Here is a 27,650-nt window from a genome sequence, read left to right as displayed (position 1 = left end):
ACTCTGCCTATCACATACCAAAATTCCAGGGTGGGCCCTGCCAAGTAGCTCTGTTGGTTAGCATGTGGGTTCAATCCCTGGTCAGGGCACATACAAGAATCAACCAATAAATGCATAGATAAGTGGAACAACAAAATCAATGTCTCTCTCCCCCTCTCTCCCTTTCTCTCTCTCTCTCCCTCTCTCCCATCCTTTCTCTCTCTCTCTCTCTCTCTCTCTCTCTCTCTCTCTCTCTCTCTCTCTCTCTCCCCCTCTCTCAAAATCAATAATAATAAAATGATTCCAGTCTCCCCTAATGAAAGCAGGTGCTCAGCATAAACCACATTGTTTGTGCAAATAATTGGGGTACAGTGACACACCCTTACCTTTAGAGAAAGGTTTCTATTAGAGGACAATTGGCCAATCCTAGTCCTGGATGCCACCAAGGACCAACTTTGCAAGCAGACATTTGAGAATAGCAGTCACAAGCCTGCTATTCAAATTCCTTCCTGCACCAGGAGCAAACCATAGCATGGCCACATCCATGGCTGTACAAATGACCCCAATATAAGAATAGTGCCCACAGCCAAAAGAACATCATAATCCCTCCAGCATCAGTTAAGCAGACTCTACCATGAAACAGAAGTTTCTGTCCAAGATAAACTAGAGTGTATTTTAATTAAATTGGCAAGGGGAGGGGGGGACAAAATGAAATAATAGCAACAAGAACAGTGTGCCAGTAAATATAACCAAGAATATAATCCACTTTGTCTAGATGCACCCTAATCACAGGAAAACTGGTTTTTCTGTCAACTATAAGTTTGGTCCTATGTTTGTTTCTCTTTGCCTTTTTAAGATCCTAAGGTTGGCATAACATCCATCCTTAAAGGATCGTTAAAGGAGGTTATCAGAATCCATAGGAGACATAACCTATTAGCAAACTGTTCAGACTTAACTTAGCTTGGGAGAGCGAACTTTGAAGATGAGGGGCTGAAGAACAAGCCTGTGGAAGGGCTTTAGGTGATGTCACCAGCCCTTCCTCTGACTTCCACAGAACACGGAACAGCTGTGAGGCAGGACCCTTATCTGGACTTTGGTCCATGCCAAGGAAAGGCCTATCCCAGTCAAGAGAGATACAAAACTCCCACTCCGCATCCTTAAGGTGATCTGTGACAGAGAGATAAGTGCAGAGACAACTGAAAGAAAAAAATAGCATGGGTAACCTGTCAGATTGTTGACTAAACAAAACCAGCATGAATCCAAGTGAGCTGAGGAGAGGAATAAGTCTGCTGCAAATAAGCCATCCATAATTACCGCATGACTAATCGCCAGGTGACACCTCTACCAGTTCAGAGGCATAAATCAACAAACGCAGCCGCCAGAGTGGTGGCTGCCCACCGAGGCTGCGAGCAGCTGTGAGGGGAATGGGGAGATGATAAGGGCTTTGAAGGAGAAGTTGCTTTTATAGTTAAGTCCTTGAAAGAGAAGCTCAGGAGATAGACACTTCAATTCTACTCTAGTCCTCAGGATAAGAATTTGTTGATTATGAACTCAACAGAGAGTGCAAGCTCTCCCTCCCCTGACACACATCTCAACAACTGGCAGAAATAAGGAACCTTCACTCCACCATACTGAGAAGAAGAAGAAAAATCAGAAGATGCTACACCCAAAGGAGTGCCCTCCTGAACCCTGGGTGTTGCTATTTGAATTACATCTAAAATGGTGAAAAGAATGTCTGGATCCTGGTCCTAAGGCTGCAAAGGAGTAAGTTGTACAAATGAGCTCCCTGCCTTGACAGAGAGGTCTCCTTCATCAGCATCTGGGGATGACAACATAACACTCACTTGATTTATACACCAAGCCACAGAGCCAGGGTCCGGGGCAGGGGGGAGCAGCCATTGGATGGAAAAAATTCTTTACACAAGCTGTTCAGACCCACGCACGCCTTCTCCCCTCATAGTACTTGCTGTTCAAATCTGATCAAAATAAAGCAAAACAGAAATCTGTTTCCCAGACTCAGTGGGTGGTCTGGCCTGTTTATTCTCTTGAAAAGCAAGGGGGCAGGTCTTTATGACTAGAACGCTGAAGGGAGTCTGTGAGTAAAAGGGAGTCTCTAGTGGCCTGAGGAGGCCAGCCAGGGTTATAAGGACAAGCTGAATTCTCACAAAATCAATGGCCCAGCGACAGCTAACACCAAATGCCCACGCAAAAGGAAAGAAATAACCAATCCATGAATCAAGATTCTGCCTACACTTCCATTTTCTAAGTTAATTGTGTCTTTAATAGGCTTTGACTTGATTATAGGCCTTTGGTAAATGAAATTATTTACTTTTTGTAAGTATTATAAAACTGCATTAAGTAAGTAAAGATCTGACTGAGTCAGTGACTACAGCTGAAGGAAGAGATGGGCCAAATGGTTTAGTTAAAGGTCTTCCTTTAATCAACAAAGAAAACGTGTTTTACAATGATCTTTGAGAGCACCAGATTAAGCAGTGCTGGTCTCTACTTATCTGGCAATAGGCAATGTTTGTTTATTTATTCCTTAAAAATATACATTGGCAAACAAAATTGTAAGCCTTCTCATTTACAATTATTTGTTTGAGTTCTTCCTTCCCTCTGATCATACAAGGATAAATCTCAGACAGTATATCTACCCTTACTAAATAGGCCATGTGAGACAAAGCCTGTAATTAATATCATTTATTGACATCATTACTATTTCCTCGACTAAACCAGGATTTTCTGAGAACCTACTATGTGCAAAGCATGGTGGAGACACCACAGGTAAGATAGTTCTGGCCCTCAGTGAAATGACAATCTAAGAATGAAGTCATGTAACAACTGATTCTAACAGATTGGTGACTGGTTAAAGGTCCCAAAGGATCTGCTCCAATTAAATATTTTTAAGTGAGTTTGATTAACTAGTTATGGAATGTAATAAGTACTTCTAGAGTGTTAAGGATCCTTGAAAAGTACTTGGCTTCTTTGGTTCGTTAAGCATCTTCTTTTGTAATATTTATACTAATTCTTCCTACTTTTTTTGAAGAAAGAACTTGCTGAATACAGGTAAATGTCGGCTTAGACCTTATCTGAATTATTCCCAAATTCCAAGTTAGTGAGCCAACACTTTCTCTAGCAAATTTGCTCATCGTGGCTCTTCCCCTCAAGCCTCGGGGAGCCTGGAGCACTGTAACCTCACACCCCAAGGCTTTCCTCGGAGCTCCTATCCCCACAATGAAAGGTGAGGGGAGGGTCTCCATGCCTTCACCCCTTCCTCAGAGACCAAGTTTACGGGAGCTTTAAGTGGTTCCCTAGCCTTTGCACTAATCCACCTGCACTTTAATAGAGCAAAAGGCTGCTTGCTTCGAGAATAAATTCTGAGATTTAATTTCAGCTTCTGACATCCATGGCTGAGTGTATCTTCCTTTTCCATGAGAGACTCCACAAATCACTCCGGCACCCTCTCCTGAGCCAGAGCCGGGAGGACACAGGCGGCCAGGTAGAACGCGGGGGCGCCTGGCTGAGGGGCTCAGCCCGCTCTGCGGTGCTTGGGCCACCCCAGGAGATTCCCCAGCCGTGAAACCAAGGCAGGTTTCTGTGTCATGGAGTCAGGCAGGTGCTTCCTGAAAGAACACAAAACTCTGAAATTGCTCTCCCCGTGCTCAGCCAAAGCCTCGTTTATTCTTTTCAGTGTTTCTAGGATGAGGACATGCATTTCTCTTCACATGATTTATTTGGACATTGTGGGCTATAAACATATCCCATCTTGTGGGGTATTCTTACATGATATACAACATGCATTTTTCTCTTTAAGCATATATTAAGTAATCTTCTTCCCCAAGTCCTCACTTGTGAGGTATTTAGACTCTGATAAAATATATTAGACCATACAGTCACCAAGAAATCTACCAAGAACCCACTTGGTCCTTGAGTTCCAACCTCCTTCCATTCCCAAGCACGTAAGCTGCGGCAGGAGATGGGTGAGTGAAGAGAAACCTTTCCCAAACCCCACTGAGAAGCACTCCCACATGCATCTTGGAAACCTAACCATGCCAGTTCCTCTGGTAACCTCCCGAGAGCCAGGTTTTAGGCTCTGATAAGAACCCTCCCTTTCTTCCCAACGTGAAGCTGGTAAGCTCTCCCAAGAGCGGGCTGCTGCCACCGAAGTCCAGGGAGGAGGCAGCTTTCTCCCGGGAAACACTGCGGAATACTGTGACAACATTGGGGCAGAGAAGTCACAAAAATTAAGAGAATATTTTTACTTAATATATGCTTAAAGAGAAACATGCATGTTATATATCATGTAAGAATACCCCCACAAGATGAAATATGTTTATAGCCCACAATGGGAGTAGAGATCAAGGATGGAGGTTAAGAGAAAAGAAAGCATGCATTGTGGTTTTAAAGACACACACACACACACACACACACACACACACAATACACACTTGAGCCGATTTGGCCCGGACTCTATATTTTTTAAATGCCATTCCAGGGAAAGCATGCCCTGGAGGTTGCATTATTTATCTCTTCTGGTTCTGTTGTAAAGGCTGGGCCCACAGGAGCTTTTACCGCTTGCTGCCTCCTTTATGTCTTGTCGGCCTTCCGCCCTCTAAGAGCACCTCACCCTCACCTCGGCTCCTCTTTCGCCCCTTCAGTCTGAATAGCCCTCCAGACATGCAACCATTTCAGCGTTTTTTAAAGCAGGCCCGATCTTCCTCCCATTGTCCTCCCATTTTCCATCTCAGGCATTTTGACCATCTGAGCTCAGCTCACACCCTCCCCACTGAGGAGAGTCTGACCTTGTGGTTCATAGCATGAGAATATCTTTTCAAGATGAGCTTCTAACCCCTCAACGAGACCCGTGAGAAGCTGTGCTGGATGCCAGAACTATTTCCCTCTGTCTCATTTCCTCTCATCTCAACGTAGCGATGATGCAGAAAAGGTTTGGTCCCTGTGGAGAGGTTTGCCAACAAAACCCTGTTACCCAGGTGCTCAAAGGGAAGTCCTTAAGGCAGATTCCTAGGTAGGTCCAGCCAACTGCCATCACCAGCAAACATCGAGTCTCCGAGCCTCCCTTCAGATGCCTGTGCCTATTGACCTATCCTTGTGTTCCTTAGCCAAACAACCCAGCAGCTTCAATTTTTAAACTAAAATGCTCTACGACACTTGTTTCCGGTGGAAGAAATAGTGAATCCAGAAGGCCACCTTTATGTTATTCTAGAACTCTGCCTGCAGTCTTTTTATTGATTTCGGAGAGAGCAAGGGAGAGGAAGAGGGATAGAAGCATCAATGCTGAGAGAGAATCATGGATCGGCTGCCTCCTGCACGCCCCCGACTGGGGATCCAACTCGAAACCCAGACATGTGCCCTGATCAGGAATTGGGCCATGACCTCCTGGTTCATGGGTTGACACTGAGCCACACAGGCCGGGCACTGCCTTCAGTCTGGCTCAGAGATAAGATTGAGAATCCCCCATTCTTCAGTGTGTTGTTTGGGTTCAAAAAAAATTTTTTTAATAGAGCAAGACACACACATACATAGCCTGGATGGAAAAGATGTTGACTATGAAGTGGCTCAGACATTTGCTTACAAAGTACCTTTTACATTCCTATGGAAAGGTATCTGGTCTTCCAGCCACACTCTCCACCAGTCAGTGGCCTGGCCTCCCTAGGAGCCTGGCTTCAGGGCGGAACATGCACACTCACAAAGTGTGCATTGCATGTGTCTAGCACAGTACGCAACTCTCCATTCTTCACATTTCATGGCAGTTTTGACCCCAGCCTTCACAGCAATTTATCTCCCCCGAGTTCTGGGCCCTTTTATTTGACCTTCTGGCCTTGAAGTTTCTTAGCACATGTATCTTTCAAGGCCACTAAAGGCCACACTTACAATCCAATGAGAGCTTTCCCTGTGTGACATTAAAACAGCTTGATCATTTCTGTACAAAATTACTTGCATCTTGGCAGGGCTGAGTGGTAAATTCAATTAATAAATCCTGAAATTTAATTTCTACTTCTGACACTCACTGTGAAGCATTCGTTTCCTTACCACAGAGAGGTTCCACTTTCCATTTAAGCTGAGGCATTAGCTCTCACCCGGAGGCTCCCTTCCCTCAGACACACACCGAGCTCTGGAAAACACCCCAGGCGGCAGAATCGGAAATCTGCGTGAGTACATTCCGTTCTGCACAGGCAAGCCAGGTCTACCCAGCACCGGGGCACAGCACGTTAGGCGTTTAGAAGGGACTGTCATCAGTATAGACTGTCAAAAAGGGGGTCATAACCTGAGCTGCATGGGTTAAGTACCTCTGATCAGATTAACCTCGCATCCCTTCCCTCACACCGCACAGAGCTGAGAGAACACGGGGGTAGGTGTTCCTCTCCTAGACAGTGGTTGCATCTCCCAGGGGCCTTTCTCTTAGAGATTATCAATTTACTGTAGACGTTCTTGAATTTCTAGTACCTATCGTTATGTACATCAAGAACTACAGCCAGACCCTGGCCAAGCGGCTCAGTTGATTGGAGCGTCGTCTGTACATCAAAAGGTTGCCAGTTCCATTCCAGTCAGGGTGCCTATAGGGAGGGACATCCTATCTCTCTCCCTCCCCTCCCCCTCTCTCCCCCCTCCTTCCCACCTCCTTCCTTTCTCTCAAAAAAAAAAAAAAAAATCAAGCAAAAACCGGTTTGGCTCAGTGGATAGAGCGTCAACCTGCGGACTGAAATGTCCTAAGTTCAACTCCGGTCAAGGGCATGTACCTTGGTTGCGGGCACATCCCCAGAGGGTGTGGAGGCAGCTGATCAATGTCTCTCTCTCATCGATGTTTCTAACTCTCCCTCTCCCTTCCTCTCTGTAAAAAAAAATCAATAAAATATATTAAAATAAATAAGTAAATAAATAATAATAATAAATCAATAAAATATATATCCTCCAGTGAGAATTTTAAAAAGAAACTATAGCCCTGTGGTTTGGTTCTGTGGATAGAGCATCGACCTGCGGACTGAAGGGTCCCAGGTTCTATTCCAGTCAAGGGCACATGCCCGGGTTGTGGGCTCGATCCCCAGTAGGGGGCATGCAGGAGGCAGCCAATCAGTGATTCTTTCTCAATCATTGATGTTTCTATCTCTCTCTCCCTTTCCCTTCCTCTCTGAAATTAATAAAAAAAAATTTTTTTAATTAAAATTAAAATTAAAAAAAAAAAAACTATAGCCCATGCTCTAAGATACACACCAAACAACAGCCAAGAAGCTGGTTTCAAGCACAGCACTTGGACAGGGGTGTGCAGCAGAGTTCAGCAGACAAGACATTGCTGCATTTTTTCAGCTTTTTTTTTTTTTCCAGAAGACAATTACAGCCAGCAAGTTAACTGTGAAATTTGACTATACATAAGCAAATTGTCAGAGGTGAGGGGAACTGTAGGAATTTATGAGATTATTAGAGAAAACATAAGTGTAAACAGTACCACGCCCTATCTCTAATTTGAGAATTTTTCTTCAAAATTTGGAAATGATTACTGTGACTGATTCTCAAATGACAGCTGATATCACTGAAACACCTCTTCATTGTGAAAAAAAATCTGCATTTTGGGGGAGAAAAAAAACCCAAAAACATTTATGCCTCCTTAAAAGCACCTCAGGATGCCCTCAATGTTTTGAGAAAAATCAACTTTTGGAATACACATGTAGCTCAGTCTTTCACTAATTTCACTTGCTGCATGCTTGATATGATTAGCTTTACTTAAAGTCTTTATTCTTACTGCCTAGATAATTTTTATTCAGCTGCTCTAAACATACTAAGCAATCTTGATTCTAACAGTAATAATATATCTTTGTCACTGGTTCTGTTAATTCTAATGATTGGTCCTAGGCTGTTCCTCCCCTTCCTTTAGGAATGGTACCTTCCAGTCTCTCCATGTGCATGAAAAGTGACAAGCATGGGTCCCCATATTTCTACTTATTGGGCCACCCTAAAGACACGGTTTGTAAAATCTGCATGAATATTATCTTTCTCTAATGAGCTTTGGTTTTGTATATGTTTTTAACGGATGTATAATGCTCTCTTTCATAGTAGCTTGTCTAATTACTGCTAGAGCTCTGAAAATATGTATAGCGAAGACCCTATAAGTGATAGGGTTGGTGGGTTCGTGAATGGCCCAGCAGGAGGGAAAGGGCAGGAGAGTAGAGCAGACACGGCGCTAGTCAGAGTTCTGCCCCACACAAAGGAGTGATAAGAGGCCAAAGGACCCAGGACACTAAATCGACTTAGCGCAGTTGTAGAAGATTCTACCCCACCCAAGACGTGACATGGTAGCTGGGCCTGGAGTGCAAAATCCTCCATGAGCTCCAGTGCAAGTGACTACACATTTCCTCTCAGCCCTAGTTCAGGCAGCAATAACTCAGGCCACCCTTTTTGCACCAGGCAGAAAGAGAGCCACAGTCGCCAGACATTCCAGCCCTAGAACTCTGAGCTCCACTGGGTATCCCAGTATTGCCAGCCTGCTTTGTGGCAATTATCTGCTCAGGACTGCATCTTACACTGTCCCTCCTCCATACTCAGTGCTACACCAAGTTTAAGACAAGAATGGAGGGGGAGAGGGGAGCAGGGAGAAACGGTATAACTTCTTTGAAAATAGTCATAATTTTGCACCTGAACAGTATTCATCACTATTTCAAAATGAACATTCTCAAATGTTAGCTATAGTTTAGCCTAAACTTTAGTAAAAAAAAATTCTCAAGGAAAAAAGAAATGTATCCTACATGTAAACAAAGCAGAATATAATAGATAAAAGCCTTGCAAATATGGTCTAAGCAACTTTCCATCCCTCAGACACATCCTTAGAGCAGACCATGTTTCCACCGTCAGATCCTGCAAGTGGGCATGTGATTCTGGCACCATTTAATAGGACTGGGATTTTTAAATGTCAGCCTGACTTTTTAACAGAAACTGATACTCTTGCTCAATCCCCATGGTTTGCCATAGAAGCTTGACTCAGACTGACACATTCTTCAGTTCTAGTTTAATTCTACCCCGTTCACATGGGCACAGCTGAGGGTGAGCAACTCTGCACCCAAGGCTTTCAGTATGTTTCTGAAATATACTTTCCAATTATTCATGACCCTGCGCATTGCCATCCAGGTCTGGTTTAAAATTAATATAAAAGGCAATATGATTCACTAAGTGATTTAAGTGGTCTGACTGCTAAACACTTCCTCGTCAAATAGTTTTATATTGGATATAAATATCTATACATACACACATGTACCATTGCAACCATTGTTCAAAGATGCCTACAAAAATAGGAACTTTACATGTGTCATTTCTCTAAAGTGTCTGTCTCTCAAGGAGAAGTTATTAATAAGAGGAAACCTAAATTAGGAAATAAAGGAGAAAGCTGCAAAGTACTGGAGAAGGAATAAAGCCAGAGAATAATTATTGGGAAATCTAACCCAGTGATCATGGTTCAGACATATGCTTGCTATATAATTTACCTTAACTGGTCTGTAATTCATGGAGGTGAAGGGACCTGAATGAACCAATTCGTTAGAGTCACTAGCTTAAACAAAAAAGAAGAAGAAGGGAAGGGTTCTTTGTGGTCTTGGTTCAGTTCCACAAACATCTATCAGACACCTTGTCAGGTGGTAGGAGTAGAAAGATGCATTAGAAAGTCTCTGCCCATAGGTATTCACAAACAAGTAGGGGTTACAGAGAAAATCAGGCAATGAAACAGGTGTGAATAATATTGTCAAAGGAGTGATAAGAGGCCAAAAGACCCAGGACACTAAATCTACTTAGCAGAGTTGTAGAAGATTCTACCCCACCCAAGAGGTGGCATGGCAGTGGGCCTTGAGTGACAAGTAGAATTTCACCAGTGTGGGCAGGAGGTGAGGCAGCTGTCACAGAGGCTAAATGGGAGAGGGGGAGGGAGGAAATGAGAGAACATTGAAGTGGAGCTCTATGAAAAAGGGCCTTCTATGCCCTTTTTCGAATATTGCATAATCAGATGCCAGCAAAAATGGTTTAAGTGGGAGGACAAAAAAGTATTTGGAAATATATCTCGATAGCATTTAAGATGGATTTTATAAGAAACTAAGGCAGTTATGTTATTGTAAAAACTGAGGAAACTGATGTGAGGAACCAAATTAGAGAAGTGGTGGTGAAAATAGCATGTGGACATGGTGTTGGAGATGTTTCAAACATTTCACTGATGGAAGGACAAAACTTGATGAATAATGAATATGCAGAAAAGAATCAGAGGAGACCTGTGACCCAGGACCAGGTGGAAGATGATACCATACAGGTGAAGGAGCAAGTTTAGGAGAGAAAAATGGTGTCAGTTTGGGACTTGAGAACCCTTAAGTGAAGCAGCCACACACAGGGCACTAGGATAAGATGCTCAAGGGCTGGAGCCAGGGGGTCCTGGAGAGAACTGCTAAAGCCATGAGTGAAACGAGGTTCCTAGAGAGACCCATTATGTAGCAAGAGAGGCAAGTCCATGGGACATACTGACACATGAGTAACAAGTAAGAGAAATTGGAGCCCTAACCAGTTTGCTCAGTGGATAGAGTCAGCTTGTGGACTGAAGGGTCCCAGGTTCAATTCCGGTCAAGGGCACATGCCTGAAATGCGGGCTCTATCCCCAGTGGGGGGGTGTGCAGGAGCAGCTGATCAATGATTCTCTCTCACCATTGACATTTCTATCCATCTCTCCCTCTGCCTTCCTCTCTAAAATCAACAAAAATATTTAAGAGAGAGAGAGAGAGAGAGAAAGAGAGAGAGAGAGAGAGAGAGAGAGAGAGAGAGAGAGAGAGAGAGAGAGAGAGAGAGAGAGAGAGAGAATTGGGGAATATCAGGGAAGGGCAATCCTAGAGGCAAAAGAGAAATGGAAGAGAAGACTGATATGGAAGTCAGAGAGTAGGTTTCAGAGAGGCTACAAGGAGAATGACCCATTTTCTGGAGAAAAAGTGGCTGCTGTGCACTGAAATGGGCTGGGGAGGGATTAGGAAAGGAGGGCTGAGAGTGGAGGGGAAGGGGCAGGACCACAGGGGCTTGTGTTGCACAATGCCTAGAGCATAGCACTCAATAATGTGAAGATTATTGTTGGGAAGTGGCCTTCACCTGCTACTCTCCACAGATCTTCTCATAAGCCTTCCCCACCTGCTGCCCCCCATTGTGGGCCACGATGAGCATCCACCCTGTGACACCTCCCGTACCTAGAGCTCCCACTTAAATACAGTCATGTGGTAAGGCCTAGCTTTCCTATTGCTTTTTCAGAAAACAGGGTGCAAAGATGAATGACAATATTTCCACCCTAAAGGAGCGCTGTATGTTTAGGAAATGTTGAAGGAAAACAGTACTTTCATTGTTTACAAAAATATATATATATATTCCCTGCTCACTGATGCTAGAACAATTGATTGTCCTAAGGAATGCCTTTTACATGCATTAATAACAAGGATGAAGCTTAAATGAGCACCCAAATCTATCTCTGATTGGGCCCCATACAAATCAGTCTTATCTCTTTATCTCCCACTCTATCCTATTATCTGTCAATGCTCTGGCCGGTTGGAACACTTGCCATTGTCCTATGTTCTCACCTTCACCTTGGTCACAGGCTGATCCCTTGGCTTGGAAAACCCTTTTCCCAAGTCATATCCACCTACAAGAACATATGAAAGGCTGCCTCCTCCAAGTCCACCAATCCGAAGTCACCTCTCAGTTCTCCGAAGGTGGGCCTTTATACCTCTCTCCTGTGCCTTCTCACTCTCTGTTTGGCAGCCTAGTTATACACATACTTCCTCCCCTTTTAGGAATTTAAATACTGGTTATTACCCTAGGTTCTAATATGCTTTACAGAGAGAGTGAATAAGTGAATTGATGAACAAATGAAGTCTTGCAGTATCTCAAGGTCATCATTCTGACAGCAAATTTTCACTGACCCTCTCATCCTAACCCAGAATTAAGCTTTTTAGCTGTTGTTGTTTTGAATAAATTTCTCCCTATCTGCTTTTTTCTCATCATGTATCTCTTTCTGTCAAGAGTTAAGTGGAAGAAACTGGCTATGTTCCAAAATGTTCCAAGTAATTGTTTCTGGTTAATCAAAGTTTTATTGTTTCTATAAAATGTTTTCACTCAAATTGTCATATGACCTATGTTGCCAGCACAAATTGTAGTTTAACATGCTAGAGTTGCATCTTTGCCTCAGAAATGCCATGTATAAGTGTCCTGGTAACTTCAGCCTACCAGGAACTGCGAAACAAGCTGATATTAGGACTGTCTGAGTGGGATTGTGTGCCGGCCTTGCTGTGTGGAAAGGGCCACCACACCATGAGAAACTCTCCAAGCTTCCTTCTAGCCTCCTGTCTATACCAAGTTCTACCAAATTTATATATTATATTAGAGGCCCTTTGCAGGAAGTTTCCTGCAATAGGGCTTCCTGCTGTGGTCTCCGCTGCCTCACCTGCTTACCTCCCTTTCTGCAGCCCCACCTGCTTCTCTCCCTCTCCCCCTCCCGCCTGCTTCCCTTCCTTCTCCGCCACCCTGCTTGCTTGCTTCTCCGAAGCTTTGCTCCCTTCTGCAGCTCTTGGCTTCTTTCTACGTTGTCTTCAGTCTTTGCTCTGGCCTGGATATGCAAATTAACCACCATCTTAGTTGGTTTAATTTGCATATTCACCCTGATTGGCTTGTGGGTGTGGCAAAGGTACGGTCAATTTGCATGTTTCTCTTTTATTAGAGAGGATGATTATAGGTCAGCCATTATTTGATGCTGTAAGGACTACAGAAAAAGGAAGGAAAAAAAATGTGACTTTGTCCCTTCTCTCAAGGAGCTCTCAATCTCACTAAATAGATGAAAATAATCACTTGGAACAAATGCAAGACAGTACAAACATGAAAAATAAGAGAGTTTGAGACAAGAGGACTAACAACCCAAAGAGTCCAACAGGGTTCCGTGGAGGAAGCTGTCTTAAGATAATCCCTTGAGAAACCAGTAGGTTTGGTATAAGCAGAGAGGAGGGCAAAAGGGTACTACAATTCAAAATGGAAATAGGAACCTTGGCCAGTTTGGCTCAGTGGAAAGAGTGTCAGCCCTCGGTCTGAAGGGTCCCAGGTTCAATTCCGGTCAAAGGCACATGCCTAGGTTGCAGGCTTGGTCCCCAGTGTGGGACGTGCAAGAGGCAGCCAATCAGTGATTCTCTTTCATCATTGATGTTTCTCTCTCTCTCTCTCTATCTCTCTCTCTCTTCTTCTTCTCCCTTCCTCTCTGAAATAAATAAAAATATATTCTTTAAAAAATATAAATAGGATATTATGGAAAATAAGTCTAATGCTAAGAATTGAATGATATGACTAGAGCATAGCATTCCTACTGAGAAGCAGAGGGAGGAGAAATGTAAGAATTTTGAATGCTTGGAAGAGACAGATGTCTGAAAACCAACAGCCATGAGGAGGCATAGAAGATTCTTGGGGATCGAAGTGTTTTAGGGGTGGTAGAAAACATCCTGGAAAGGGCATTCAATCCTGACTACTCTTTAAAATCACCTGGGGAACTTGGTTTAAAAAATACCCATAGAGGTTCCTCTCCAGATCAATTAAATGTAAACAGAATGGTCTGGTAGGGGTTAGGCGTGAAGGATGTGCCCCAGGTCAATGTAATGAGCAGCCAGAGTTGAGAACACCTGGTAGATCAGATAAGGAGGTAGGCATATTAGATAAAGAGGCTGCTATAATTACTTGGGATATTCAGGGATGGGGTAATGAGGTGTTGAAGCAATAAAAGCGAAATACTGGAGAGTTGACAATACTAGAGTCTTGAAAGAAAGAGTCAATAAAGACTTGATGGCTGGTGTTGTAAAAGGAATAAGAAGTAAGGAGGACTCAGAAATTATCCCCAGGTAAGATCCTGAGTATTTGCGAGATGGCAGAGCCATTGTCAGGAAAAAGAAATAGAAAAAAAATCAGAAATGAGCCTGTTAACGATTCAGGTGGCCTTTCAAGAATTACTGAATTTCTCAGGGTCTTGGTTTTCTCATCTGTAAAATGATAGCATTCAGTTATATGATGTCTTAATACCTTTCAAGTACTAGCATTAGTGTAAACTAATGTGGGTGGTAAAAAGCCGGTAGGAATTTTAAGATGTGTGTGAACTTTCAAATAGTGATTCACACCAGGCAACTGCATCAGGCATGGGTCTTCAACAGGTAAAACCAAAAGAGTTCAAAACATTGGGGGTGAGAAGACCAGAAAAGGAGAGTATGAATACAGAATCTCACTCAATGCCTGCTCCAGGCTCCACATCAGCTCCTTTTTGCCCTGTGAGCGATGACATAATGGCCGCTGCCCTTCATTCTACCAACTGTAATGTACGGACAATCCTTCTTTCCATCACTGCGTGGAGTTGCTCTCATACACTGGGACTTTCTGGAGAAATATTGTTGTTAACATAGTGCCTTCAAAAAATTAGTTGGGTCATTGTATAATTCATTATAAAATTCACTAACAGAGAAAATAGCAGAAATTCTCAATGTCTCTTTTTAAGTTCAAAATCTCTCTCTCTCTCTCTCTCTCTCTCTCTCTCTCTCTCTCTCTCTCTCTCTCTCTCTCTCTCTCTTTTCACATAAAATGCCAGAGGGAGAAAAATTATCTTTTTCAAGCGAAATACATCTATTCAGTTAGCCTTTTTCCGTTATATCCATCAATAGTTTATTACCCAGGGGCACACAGCAATCAATGGTTTGTTTTCAAAGTGAAGTATCAGGCGATGCCCAGGCTGCTTACTCAGCATGGAAGTGAAATGTTAGTTAACTTTTGGTTGTCCAATACAGTGTGACTGTGTCCCAATCTTCCTACACCAAAAGCCCTGGGGCACCTAAATGCTCTCTAGAAACCCCTGATTCTATGTTCCTGGGCCATGATGATAGACAAATGGCCAAAAAGCACATGGTAAGGTGCTCAACATCACTAATTATGAGGCAAATGTAAATCAAAACCATAATGAGATATCACTTCACACCTCTTAGATGGCCACTGTTAAAAACAAACAAAAAAACAAAACAGAAGATAACAAGTGTTGGCAAGGATGGTGATGAAATGAGAACCCTCATGCACTGTTGGTAGGAATGTGAAATGGTGTAGTCAATGTTGAAAGCAGTGTAGAGATAACTCAAAAAAAAAAAAGAAATATTGATAGACCTACTCTATGATTCACCAATCTCACTTCTGGGTATACATCAAAAACAGAATCGACAACACAATTTCGAAGAGACATTTGCACATTCTCGTCTATTGCAGCATTTATACATAGACAAGAGGTGAAAGCAAACTAAATGTCCATTGCAGGATAAATGGATAAAGAAAATATGGTGTATACATACAATGGAGTATTACTCAAACTTTTAAAAGAGAGAACTCCTGTCACGTGCTGTAATATAAAGGAACCTTGAAGCCACTAAGCTAAATTAAACAAGCCAGAAAGAAAAAGACAAATGCTGCCTGATCGCATCAATATGATTATGTAAAGTCATCAATCTTAGAAAAAGAAAGCAGAATGCTGGTTGCCAGAGGTTGGGAACAATGGGCAAAAAAGAGTTGTTCCACGGGCCTAGGGTTTTGGTTTTGCAAGATGAAAAAGTTCCAGAGATCTGTTGCACAACTCTAATTCTAATACTGTAGTGTATACTTTAAATAGTGAAGACAGTAAGTTTTACACCCAAAAAAAAAAAAAAAAAAAAAAAAAAAAAAAAAGACAATATCACACCGGTGCTCTTTGAGAACCAGCAGCTCTAAAGCTTCAGAATAAAAAGCAAAGAGGACTTCTCCACCTGAACTTTATTTTGCAAGTTGCTCTGGCATTTAGTTGCCCTCGAGACTGATAGACAAGAGGTGAGGCTTTTCTACGAGGACCACTGGGTAGGAGAAAAGCACTCATTAGACTGGCATTAGCATCAGTTCTCTCTTGTTACCAGGGTTCTTTTTCCTTCTCTAGTTGCTGCTCTTTAGATTCTTGTTTTTTGCTGTTGTTTGTTTTTGGTGGATTGTGGAATGAGGACTTGGCAGCAGGGAAATAGGATGGCTTATGTAGAAAAGGAAATTCCTGAGTCTGGCGTTGTTTCACTGGTTTATTTGCTGATGTCTCTATGTATCCCATATCTTTTCAAAAAGGCTTCCTTGAAGCAGCAGCTCAGGTTCTATGGGAGAAGAAACGTCAATTGTCCTGCCATCGGAGCTAAGTGGGAGCTTGCAAACAGATACATGCTAATCGAATGCAATCCTGATGCCCCACCAAGGAGCACACTGACAAGGAGACAGTGTTCCCTTCATCTTCCCTGGGAGCGGGTGGCAGACTCACCATGGGGACAGGCAGAGTAGAAGGAAATGCATTGCCAGTTTACTTAGCAAAGAAAATGCATCGCCAGGCCATCTGGTATTGCAAAATATGACACAAAGATCTGGTATTCTTTGTGCCTTTCTGTGATCTTGTTTCTTATTATTAAAAAATCGGGTTGGGTTATTATGATATGTGTTTCACAGTTCCTTAGCTATTGGATCAATTAGCAAGCCCAGAGCCCCATGCTAGCCACCTGAGAGACCTTCTCACCCTTTGAGGACAGAGCCATGTTTACTAGCTCAGCTGTGCCATCCTGTGCACCCAGTGGTGCCTTGCATTGGGAAGGAAAGAAGGGAGGGAGGGAGGAAAGGAGACTAGAAAGGAAATATCAAAGTTAGGCCCTGCCCTCCTGAAGGTTATGGTCTGTCTGTTAAGAAAAAGAAAACAGGCACTCCTATGACTGAAGGAACTTAAAACTAATTGTGCCATAGGAACATAGTACATGAAGAGGAATTCCAGTACAGTAAGTTCATTGGGGAGGGAGACTTTAAAAAAAAAAAAAAAAAATCCTACCCTTCCAATCTCCAGCATTCCAGTATGAAAATTAAGTTCTTTCAAATAACTGCAGCGTTTTTACCTACATTTACCCTAACCTGCTCCATTTAAATACACATATATTTATATATAAATAACTGTGTAAGGTGACTGCATTCTAAGAAAGAACCACCATAGTTAACTGGTAGACCTGACTTCCCCTCCTTAAGAGAAGATGCCAAATAAACTCCATTCATAGAAGGAAGTGGTATTGGATCCAGCAGAGTCTGAGGTAGATCTCGTGGGAGTAGAAGTGAACTTGAAAAATCAGAAAGCTAGCACTTACTTTAATACCTCCCAGCAAGCTGGAAGTTCAGTTTGGATTGCAGACTAGAATACAACAAAATCCGGTCAATTATTTTCACTCCTATTTCCTCACAAGTAAACAATTTTCAGCTGAAATGTTTGTCTTGCCCTTCTCATCATCCTTCTCCTCTATCTGGTCCATCTTCAATCCCCTCACCCCATTAAATGGATGCTTCTGCTTTGAAACAGGGAAAAGGGTACAACGGGGGGGGGGGGGGGGGGGAGTCCATCAAAGTCAAGGAAGACAGCCACAAACTTCTGCTCATGCCAGAGACCTGAAGGGAGAAAATACAGGGATGTGTTGATTATACGTATTTCCCCGAATTCTTGGTTCATAAATTCCTCCTGCGATGGAACACTTAGAGGCCTTAGCCTCACTGGTTAGCCTCTCTAATTAGATGCATATCCCTATGGCAGTAACATGGCCTGTCGGTCCTCCTGTCTCCTCACCCCCTAGGGGCCAATCTGACAAGGAAAGGAGGGACAGAGAAGGGACCTCCACATTCTGTACTCCACTCGATAGCCTGCTCAGTCAGAAGATGCCACAATCCTGCATGCCTCCTGTTTGAAGCTCTCTTCACCAGCTGCTCCAAGGGAGTTATTTAAAAGGCTACGGTTGCCTGGACTGGGTGGCTCAGTGGTTGAGCATCAACCTTTGAACCAGGAGGTCACATGCCTGGGTTGTGTGCTCAATTCCCAGTATGGGACATGCAGGAGGCAACAAATCAATGATTCTCATCATTGATGTTTCTATCTCTCCCTCCCTCTCCCTTCTTCTCAGAAACCAATAAAAACATATTATTTAAAAAAAAAAAAAAAAAAAAAAAAAAGGCTAAGGTTCTGAGAGGAGCTCCTAGGACAGAAGTTAAGAAAGGAAGTGTCTAAATCTCAACTTTGAAAATGTTCCTGCTGTCATTCTGAGGCTGCGTTAGTTCGCATGATGCTCTGATGGGTGCTCTTCTGTTGGAAAACTCTTACTGGTTTCAACAGACATACCAGTTATGGAAGATCTCAAAACTGTACTAAAAGAGAAAAGAACTCGTCCACTCTTGAAAAATGTAGCCATTTTATTCTGAAACCTGCGTTTTTCATTTAACATTGTGTTTACTCTGAGATCCTCCCTCAATATCTTCCTGTATATTACTTTTATGACTGTTTGGCCCTTTGTTGTATAGATTTATCACTTAACCAATCTCCTTTCGGTACTTCTCTTGTTTTTCTAATTTTTTCCACTGTTAGGAAAAATATTCCAAAAATATTCGTATAGCTATCTCTTCCCATGTATCTTTGATTATTTCCTTAGGATAACTTTGAAAAGTAAAACCACTGGTTAAGGCTATCTGCATTCTCACGGGAGGATGGGTGAAACCGGGGGAGCCTTATGTACCCAGCTTTCAGAGCTACCCCAGGGTGATGAAATAAAATCTTTATTAAAGTATCTTTTCCAATAGCTGAGCACTCTGGCGGAGGCTGGTAATCTAATAAAAAGTGCCTGGAGCTGAGCGTAAACGCTGAGCTGGAAGGCCAGGCTGCCCACACACCCAGTAAGACACCCGAGGCTCCGGGCTCTCCTCTCTGGGGTCCCCTCGCCTGCCTCGTTAGCGAAATGGTTGAACTACAGGTTCTTCGACCCACCCCTCGGGCGCGTGCACAAGACTACTCCCTTCAAAATTGGGAAAGAGTAGAGACTAACAGTTGCATCCTATTTAGGTGTCTGTACAGTTTGTTTTACTTTATTGCTTGTCCCATTTTATTTAGTTTGTTTTTAAGCGGCACTAACAGTATTTCTCAAAGAAGCAGAGGACTGTGTGCGTCTCTTAGGTAGCTTAAACATACTTCCTTGATAGCTTGGACAATGGTAGGCCTTTTCAGACAGCTCAGAAGTTGTCGGCGTCCATGCACTGTATTTCTCTGGGGGAGATCCACCAGTCTAGAGGAGGCCCAAGCCCATGACACCACTGGCATTATTACGCCTTCTTCCGAAGTGTTCTGGGCAAGAAAAGCTTTTCAGGGACCAAGGGTGAAGGTTGCCAAGGGCAGAACTGATCTAGAACACTCCAAATGGTGACTTACCCACAGAACCAAAGCAGGCTGATGTTCAAGGTGGTGACTGGCTTCTCACTTCAGAGGTTATCACCTACCAAAGCAGGATTTTGAGGCCTGATCCTGTTTACTAGAATGTGAAAATGCTTCAATGTGGGGGACCTCCTGAGTTGGTAATGGTTGTAGTAATTAGTGGAGACCATGTTAACTAGACATAACTCTCCCTGGAAACAAGGCCTTCACCTGTACTAGTAAATGTGTGCTATGTTATTAAGTGCTTAGGAGATGGTGTTGTCTGCAGGCAAGCCTCTAAGAATCCCTTAAAGTAGATAAAGGTAGACCAGACCCACAGGAGGCCCATCTCCACGTTGTAGCTCAGAAATCTAAGACACAAAAGGAATGTCTGACCCCACTCACCTACAAACCTTGTGTCGAAGTAAGCATTTCCATTTCCTGGCCTTCTTTCCACACATTCAATAATATCCCCAGCTGAACAGCAGGAAAATCCTCCTGGGTCATTTCATTGCTATCCAAAGCAGGCTTCCTTTGGCATGTTCAGGAGAGCTGTCTTGCCTTGTGTGAGCACCTTAACTGAGCTGAAAATATTCATTCAATCTTCACTTTTATGCCATCCTATCATTTTTAGCAAGGTTGACTCAATTTGAAGAACCTATAATGTGGATTAAAAAAAAAAGACTAAAGAGTAAGAATAATTGTCAATAACATTGGTCTAAAACCATCAGGCAATTTAAATGAGATCTCTAAGGTTCAGAACAGGTTTATAGCTAAAGGTAAAAACTATTCAAGGACAAAATGTGTTCTACAAACACAGCTGTAGCACTTAATAAATATGTAATAGCTAAAGAAAAGGAGTTGAGGAAACTTTTTAAAGTGGGGAAAAATGAAAACTTTGGACTTAAAGAATTAATTTTGGATATAAAGAATTTTTTCTCTATTGTGAAAGATTTAACGACCTCTTACACAGGTATCACACAGCCTTCATTATTAGTCCCAATGTATAAAACGGTGTTTGAAAAGAGAAATAGGGGTATATTTCATAGGCCAAGAGACTGTAAGATCTTAGAGTGAGTGTCTCATCACCAAGAGCACAAATGTGTGGAAAATTATAGATATAAATTCTGAAGTGCATCAATGTTCAATGAGACTCTGAGTACTTGGGAGTTCTCATTTTCTCCTTCTGAACTAAATAAAAACAACATTGAGACATACCTGCGATGTTTTAAAAGAAGCATTGCACTGATGGTTGTGCTCTGCCAGGTATGTCGTTAGAGGGTGTCATCTGGCACCGTCTGGCACACTGTATCCTTGGAACTGATGGATTTTGTTTATCAAGTTCAAATAGATCCCCCCCACCCACCCACATCCACCATTTGGGGTGGCAAGGAGGCATTAAAGGCAGTTAGGTACTTTACTACAAGCCGCTAAAACATCATGGAATTGCAATTCTGTCTGCAGCCATTTGTTACGGGCCAAAGCCGATTACAGGAGTAAGTACAGAGCCCTCAGCCATGATTTATGGTGAAGGAACAGCCAGAGAAAATTTCAGTCAAGCAGGAATGGCCGAGCAATTCAACCGACATTAGCCAAGGTGTGAGCACTGAGTGAAATTGTTAGAAGGAAAAGACCTCAGCCATAGGCCTTAGCCCTACGTGCCCTGAGCCAGAGATGAATTTAAGTTCCTCTCATTCCTCATCTTGCACGTGTTTGCAGTTTGTGATGATCATTTCCAGGCAGATGCACTTTACTGATCAGTCTGGAAATGCAGGGGTAATTATGAGATTCCATCTCATCTTTTATTTCACAGCATCTCTTTCTCATCACGTCTTCTCCTTTCAATAAAGGCAGTACGTACATCATCAGTTTAAGACTGAGAGGAAAGAATAAGTTAAAAATTAAGTTGGAAGCCATTTTTTAAATTCCCCTGCTTTCTTTATATTCACTGGAAATTTCTCAGAATGCCTTAAAAACTAAGAACAGAATTCAATGGAACTATTTACACTTGAGAACCATCGTGGGTAGAGACCCTAGGACAAACCACTCCTTTGACCCAAAAGCAGTGTGGCAAGAAAATTCAGATTACATAAATAAGAGAGTAATGGGGGAGAAATATTAAACGAAGGAAAAAAAAACGGAAGGAAATTCAAACTTTTTTTTAATTAAATTATTATCTGTGTACATATCTTACCATTGCCCTCCCCCAATCCCATATATGCCCTCCCTCCCCAGAGTTTTGTGTCCATTGGTTGTATTTATATGCCTGCATACAAGTCCTTCGGTTGATCTCTTATCTCCCCCAGATCTCCCTACCCTCCCTGCTGTAATTTGACAGTCTGCTTGTTGCTTTACTGGAAAATTCAAACTTTTAATAGAGGTGTTTCTTTTTTTTCCTGAATAATGAGAATTAACCCCCAGATAATGCACTTTTATATATTATCAAAATCATCTCTAATATATTATTTTAGTAATCAGGAAACCATGTTTTTAATGGATATGGAGAACAAAGAGGAAGATGAAAGAGTGACTCTAACTGGCACATATTATCTTGATAATCATGCACACATATATGTATATGTGAGAATGTGAATTATATACACAAGGACTCTCAGGCAACTTCTCCCATAGTCACCATTTTCTCCACCCAGGCTTTCTTCCTGAAATGCATTCCTTAAGTATAAAAAGCAAAGCAATTATCCCAATTTGCATAGCCTGCGTTTAGGAGACACGCCAGTGAAGTCATAATAATGGCCACCTGTTACCCATTTAATTTCAGAGCCTTCATTCCAAAATGTCACCTGGGCAAGGCTTTCTGTGAATTGATTCACTCCTCAAGCCAATGAAGTTTTTGGTGCAAGGCACACACCTTGGCACTTCGGAGAACAGAGATGTGAATAAACCACAGTTGTTATCCACCAGGCAAGGCCACTGCACGTCTCTCCATAAACAAATATCAGCCAACATGTTCTCAGGAAGAACGGGCAAAGGGCATCTTTCATTGTGAGCGCATCAAAGGCGTATTCCTGAATGTAGCGGCCTCTGAGCGGAGCCTTGAGCCACAAGCTGGCGCTTAGGAGGCAGAGGCCTTGGGGCAAGGCAGTCCTCCGCAGCGTCGGTGACAGTGAGGGCTGGAGAGCGAAGACAAGTTCAGCAATTTGACCGGGATGGGAGGTGTGTGCCAGAGACACAGTGGGAGGGAGGGAAGGCCTGCAATTTATGCCCACAAAGGCCAGACAATAGAGACAATCAGAGCTGTGGGAGGGCGAGAGAGGCTGCAGGTGGAAGAGATCTGACAGCAGGACAGCCATGGCAATGTGGCAGAGAAGCAGAAATGGGTCCTCAACGGGGAGGACAGTGGAGAGGAAGGCACAGCCGCAGGAGCTGCCAGGTACCTTATTATTGGGAGCAGGGGAGGCTTGGCTCCTGGGTGGCTGCCTGGCAGAGGAAGGAGATGGGGGAGTCAAGATGGCAGCGGGCGTAGGGCACATGACAAGTTTATCGTGAGGGAATCCAAGAAGGCTCGGTGGCCTTCTAAAAAGGACACATGCTGCCGGGCGGAATCTGGGCTGGCGTAATTACAGGCTCGCCAGGAGATAATCCCGTTCATTTTCTTCTCCTCAGGCCGTTCCACACCAGAGCTTCTGCAGACAGCTGAGCTAGACAGATATCTAGGAAGGAAGACTCGGCTGCCGTTTTAATTCTGCCCCATGTTAGCAGCCTTCACGGGAGAAGGTGTTATTTGTGGATAATCTAAATCATCCTGCTGCAAGCTCTCTCCCTTTCCCATTAAGATGGTACATGCAGAGCACCTACCAGGCCCTCCTTCGGTGGTCTTTGTAAGAAATGCTCATTCCCTGGCTAGTCACTATAGCAACGTGTACTTCCTGCCAATGGGTTTGGTCTGTATATTACATGAAGATTGATCAGCAGTTACCTAGTTATTTATTCAGTGATGCAAACATGTCTTCAAGCTGCTTTATATTTCCACTACACAGTAGTGTATTTAATATTTGTTGTAAACCAACATGTAATATATGACTTCCAAATTATCCAGCCCATCTATGTATTCGATTGGGAAGAACGTGTTGTTAGCATATTCATGATACCGTCTCAAGACTTAATTGGCTTAGTTATTAATTATATTAATAAAAACTAATTTTTAAATTATTATCTTTTTTCATCACAGCTTTTCATTTAGTTCTTTCCTGCTTGGCAGATAAGGATGGCTGTAGCTGTCAAGCCATTGGTATGGAGCTAATTTTGTTCTTTTGGGAGCGATCATGAGTTATTAGGTGGGGGAAGTTGATTAAAGGTCCCCGTGTGGCCCTATGACTTGGCTGTGGCTCAGCGTGCCAGATGTGTGGGCTCAGATGAAGCTGTTGGCTTATGCTAGTCCATGGTCCCAACCGTTAGCCCACAGAAGCCATGTCAAAGGCTTTTCAAACCGAGTTGTGAACAGCCTGACCTAGGATGACCCAGGTCATCGCAGCAGCATCCTCATTGGGTCTGATACTTGGCGACATTCCTGTTTCTGCCCCTTTTAGGTCCCAGAGGATCTGGGATGCCTCCCTTAGTGTTAAGTTCCTAGCTCCTCAGTTTCTCATCTGTGCTCATCATTCAGGCTCTGTAGGTGCAAGGCTGTCAGATCCGGGGCACCAGTTCACAGAGAGGATGCAAATCTGCTGAATGTCCAGCGGAGCGCGTATCCGAACGCTTTTATATTAGGACATAGTCCAGGACGGCTGCTGGCTGGGATGAGCTGAGGAAGGGGGGTGGAGAAGAGGCGCCACACTTCCCAGTTGGGTTTTCAATTCCGTGAGCTAAGGCTGCAAAGCAGCCTGACTATGCCTACAGAAATGTGCTGCTTGTCTGAAAACAAAACTCAAAGGAAAAGACAGAACTCCTGTCCACTTTCCAACAAGCAGAACTCCCAGACCTTGGGGGCTAGTCAGGGTGTTGCCATAGTCACCAAACGTTTTCGATTACAGGAAAAGCCAGCTTGTTTCAGAGTGAAGCCAGAGTGCATCAATTACAGGAAAACTGCACCTACAGTCCCAGACTTACGATGGTTTGACTTCGATTTTTTCAGTGGTACAAAAGAGATACATATTCAGTAGAAGCTGTACTTGGACTTTTGAATTTTGATCTTTTCCCGGGCTAGAGAAATTCAGTACTCTGATGATACTGGGCAACAGCTGCTGGCCTCCGCTCCCAGCCACGTGAGCATGAGAGTAAGCCACAGGGGCTCTGCCGAGTCCTGTGCTGTCAGCATTGTTTCGGATATGGTGTTTTGTGTTGTCACTTCCCGTTATGGCTAGCAAACACCCATCTGTGTTTCCGGCTTCTGGTGAGAAGAGAGGAAGGCAATTACTCTTGAGGTGGAAATGTATTGAATTGCATTTTTCACTTCTGATATTTTCAACATATGAGGTAAGGTTTACCTAGACATAACCCCATGATAAGTCAAATAGCATCAGTACTTTGATCTGGCCCTGGTTCCAGCCAGGAAAGCTTTGGGGGGAAAGAAAAAAAAAAACAAAAAAAAAAAAAAAAAAACAACCTTAAGACATTTTATAAAAATCTAGTTGCCAAGGATGAACTAGCTGCATAGTTTTTAAGAGAGCAATTGAGTTTTTCCCTCACATTATTTCCCGTGTTAAGGTTAGCAGACAACGGGAAACAGACAATGGGAAATAGGCATGTGACAGTGTTACAGCTTTTATCTCTTAAAGAAGAAACCTCAAACTAGTTTGTGTCTTAAGGAACGTTGATCAAAGAAATGGTAAAGCAGGAAGGTCGGTGATCTTGGAAAGTTAAATCATTTCTAACTTCTCTATGCTTATTAATTTTAAAACTAAAGCGCATTCAGTCACATCCATGCTCTTTCCTACGAGAAATGCACATAGTTGTAAATAAAATGGGCTCTGATTAAGTGAATCTTCTATCTCGGATGAAAGCAAGGAGAGCTTACCCCATGTGTATGCATAACCATAAAATTGTTGACTGGAACTGAACAGACGCATGAAAATGCCATGGTTATCCAGGTACTTTCTCTCAAAAAATGTATTTCTAAGTGATTTTTCTATTTTTTTCATATCACTCGGTATAAAACTCTATTGAAGTGCTTAACAAATTGTGTCATTTTTAAGGTGGGCTGCTCACTTCCTCAGAATGTGAGCTCCATGAGGTCAGGAAGAGCATTTTCTTAATTTATTTCATTTTCCCAACGGCTAGCACATTGCTCTGCTTTGGGAATAGGAACAGGCCACTCAGTGTTGGATTTAATGAATGGATGGGTGAAGAAAGTAACGAAAGTGAAACCCCCAACCAAAGATCATTATGTAACTGTTGCTGTCCTGTATGCCCATGTCTCTGCCACTTCCATATGCCCTCAAGTTTCAAAGGGAGATTTCCTAAATGAAATCTCTTGAGTCCTAATTTTTCATCCTCATTTGCCCTTTAGTCCCACTTCTAGCAAATGATGACTCGGGGGTCCTTAGAGGGGTCAAATTGACTTTACCATTGACTCTCTGACTCCATCTCTGAGTGGAAGCCTCTATTTGCCAATCACCTCTCCCCCATTGAAAAAAAAAAAGGTTATGTATCTTCGCAAGGGCACTAATGTGTCTAATTGACCACTGTATCCTGAGTGCCCACCATCTAATAGTCACTCCAAAGGCATTTGTCAAATGAGAAAATGAGTTAGAGATTTCTCAGTCTACTGTCATACCAACCAGTCTTCTATACCAATATAAAAAATAAGCCCTAGCCGGTTTGCTCAGTGGATAGAGTGTCAGTCTACAGACTGAAGGGTCCCAGGTTTGATTCCTGTCAAAGGCACATGCCTGGGTTGTGGGCTCAATCCCTAGTAAGGGGCGTGCAGGAGGCAGCTGATCAATGATGTTTTTATCTCTCTCTCCCTCTCCCTTCCTCTCTGAAATCAATAAAAATAATAGTAAGATAGGAATAAAAAGCTATACTAAACTCTGCACTGACACTAAGGGGTTCACTAGTGTTCAGCAAAAAGTGCTCTGGAGTCTGAGGATGCCATTGTGTGTGGCTCTTATGCCCCTGTCATTCCATCCCTGGAATGGCTGTGGTAAGAACCAATCTGTCTTCCTCGTGGCTATGTTGGTAGAAAAAGTCTCTTCTCTAACCCTAAACACACACACACACACACACACACACACACACACTCACACACACACCCCTCCTATCTAAAGCAGTAATATGTCCACTTAGAAATAATTCATGACAATCTTACAAAGAAAAAGAACTCCCTGGGAACTCTGAAGCCTGATAGGGTTACATTAATAGTGCCGTAAATTTTGGTGGGAGAAATCACATTATTTTAATGAATGTTTCTCATAAAATAATGGAATAAAGATGTCCTCCTTACAATAGAAGTACAAGTTGTGACACAAATTACCCCCTTTTTCCCTTCTCCCTTTAATCAAGCTACCCTGGGAAGATGAAAGAGTAAAGAGAATGAGCTTAAACTTGAAAGAGATAAGATGTATACCTGAGTAATTGACCTGAGCCATTCGTTGTCATTACTCCTTTTGCATTTGCTTTAGGCTAGAGTTTGGCCAAAATCAAACTTAGTGTAAGTAATAGTTATAAGTAAGGTACACCAGTTCTCAGTTTTAAAGTTTTTGAGACTGAAACTTAAGATTTATAATTATTTCCTCTCAGTATGTTACAGATTTCTGTATCCCACAGAAAAGTGTTGTCAAAAATAAAGCACAAGACTTCACCCTTTCCTAAACAGACAAGGTGAAAAATTGACCCTGAAGACACTGGCTACACATCCATTACAATGCCTTTGACTGGCTTCACTTCATTCAAGAAAGAAGGTGCTGAGAACATCTCTAGGACTCTCTGAACCCAGACCCCTAATCCAGCTTTGTCAGGTGTTTTGAGTAGGTACAAACAGAGATTTTGGCCAATCCTTTTAACCCTGAGGTCAAAAGAGCAGCAGTCCTTCTAAAAGCGAATCAAAAACTTAAGTTTCCAATGCAACTTTCTCTCGACCTTCAAGGCCGATATGAAGCACCAGATTACAAACTCCCCACCCAGACAGTCCACCTGCCACACACACAAATAGTGCCCATCCAGCTCATCTGTGGGATAGCCAAAGACTTATATCAATTTGATCCCTAAAATGTAGCCCCACAAACACACACACACACACACAAAAAAAAAAAAAAAAAAAAAAAAAAAAAAAAAAAAAAAAAAAAAAAACCCTACTGCTTTATTTTTTTTTATTATTGATTATGGTATCACATAATTGTCCTCATCCCCCCATCCTCTACTGCTTTAAAGAGTTCTTATCAAGTGATACAGGTATACTTGTATAGTGTCTTTAATTCCTCCATCCAAGGCAACTTTG

General features: G+C 42.7%; 1 protein-coding gene across 8 annotated transcripts in view; it reads left to right on the top strand.

Annotated features, from left to right (window-relative positions):
* The window catches only part of MAGI2 (membrane associated guanylate kinase, WW and PDZ domain containing 2), a 1,098,541-nt gene that overhangs the window by 1,051,377 nt on the left and 19,514 nt on the right, over positions 1-27,650 (top strand). For 2 of the 8 annotated variants that reach the window (XM_084897041.1, XM_084897039.1), the window contains one exon: positions 7,868-7,956. The exons of the other annotated variants lie outside the window; for them this stretch is intronic. In XM_084897041.1, the coding sequence (XP_084753167.1) occupies positions 7,868-7,956 (89 nt within the window). The remainder of the gene's footprint in view (positions 1-7,867; positions 7,957-27,650) is intronic. 8 annotated transcript variants of the gene reach the window in all.

This window comes from Pipistrellus hanaki, assembly GCF_964339955.1.
Source record: "Pipistrellus hanaki genome assembly, chromosome: 10".
Lineage (NCBI taxonomy): Eukaryota > Metazoa > Chordata > Mammalia > Chiroptera > Vespertilionidae > Pipistrellus > Pipistrellus hanaki.
Note: the sequence above shows the minus strand (reverse complement) of the source record. Positions and strands in the feature narration are given on the sequence as shown.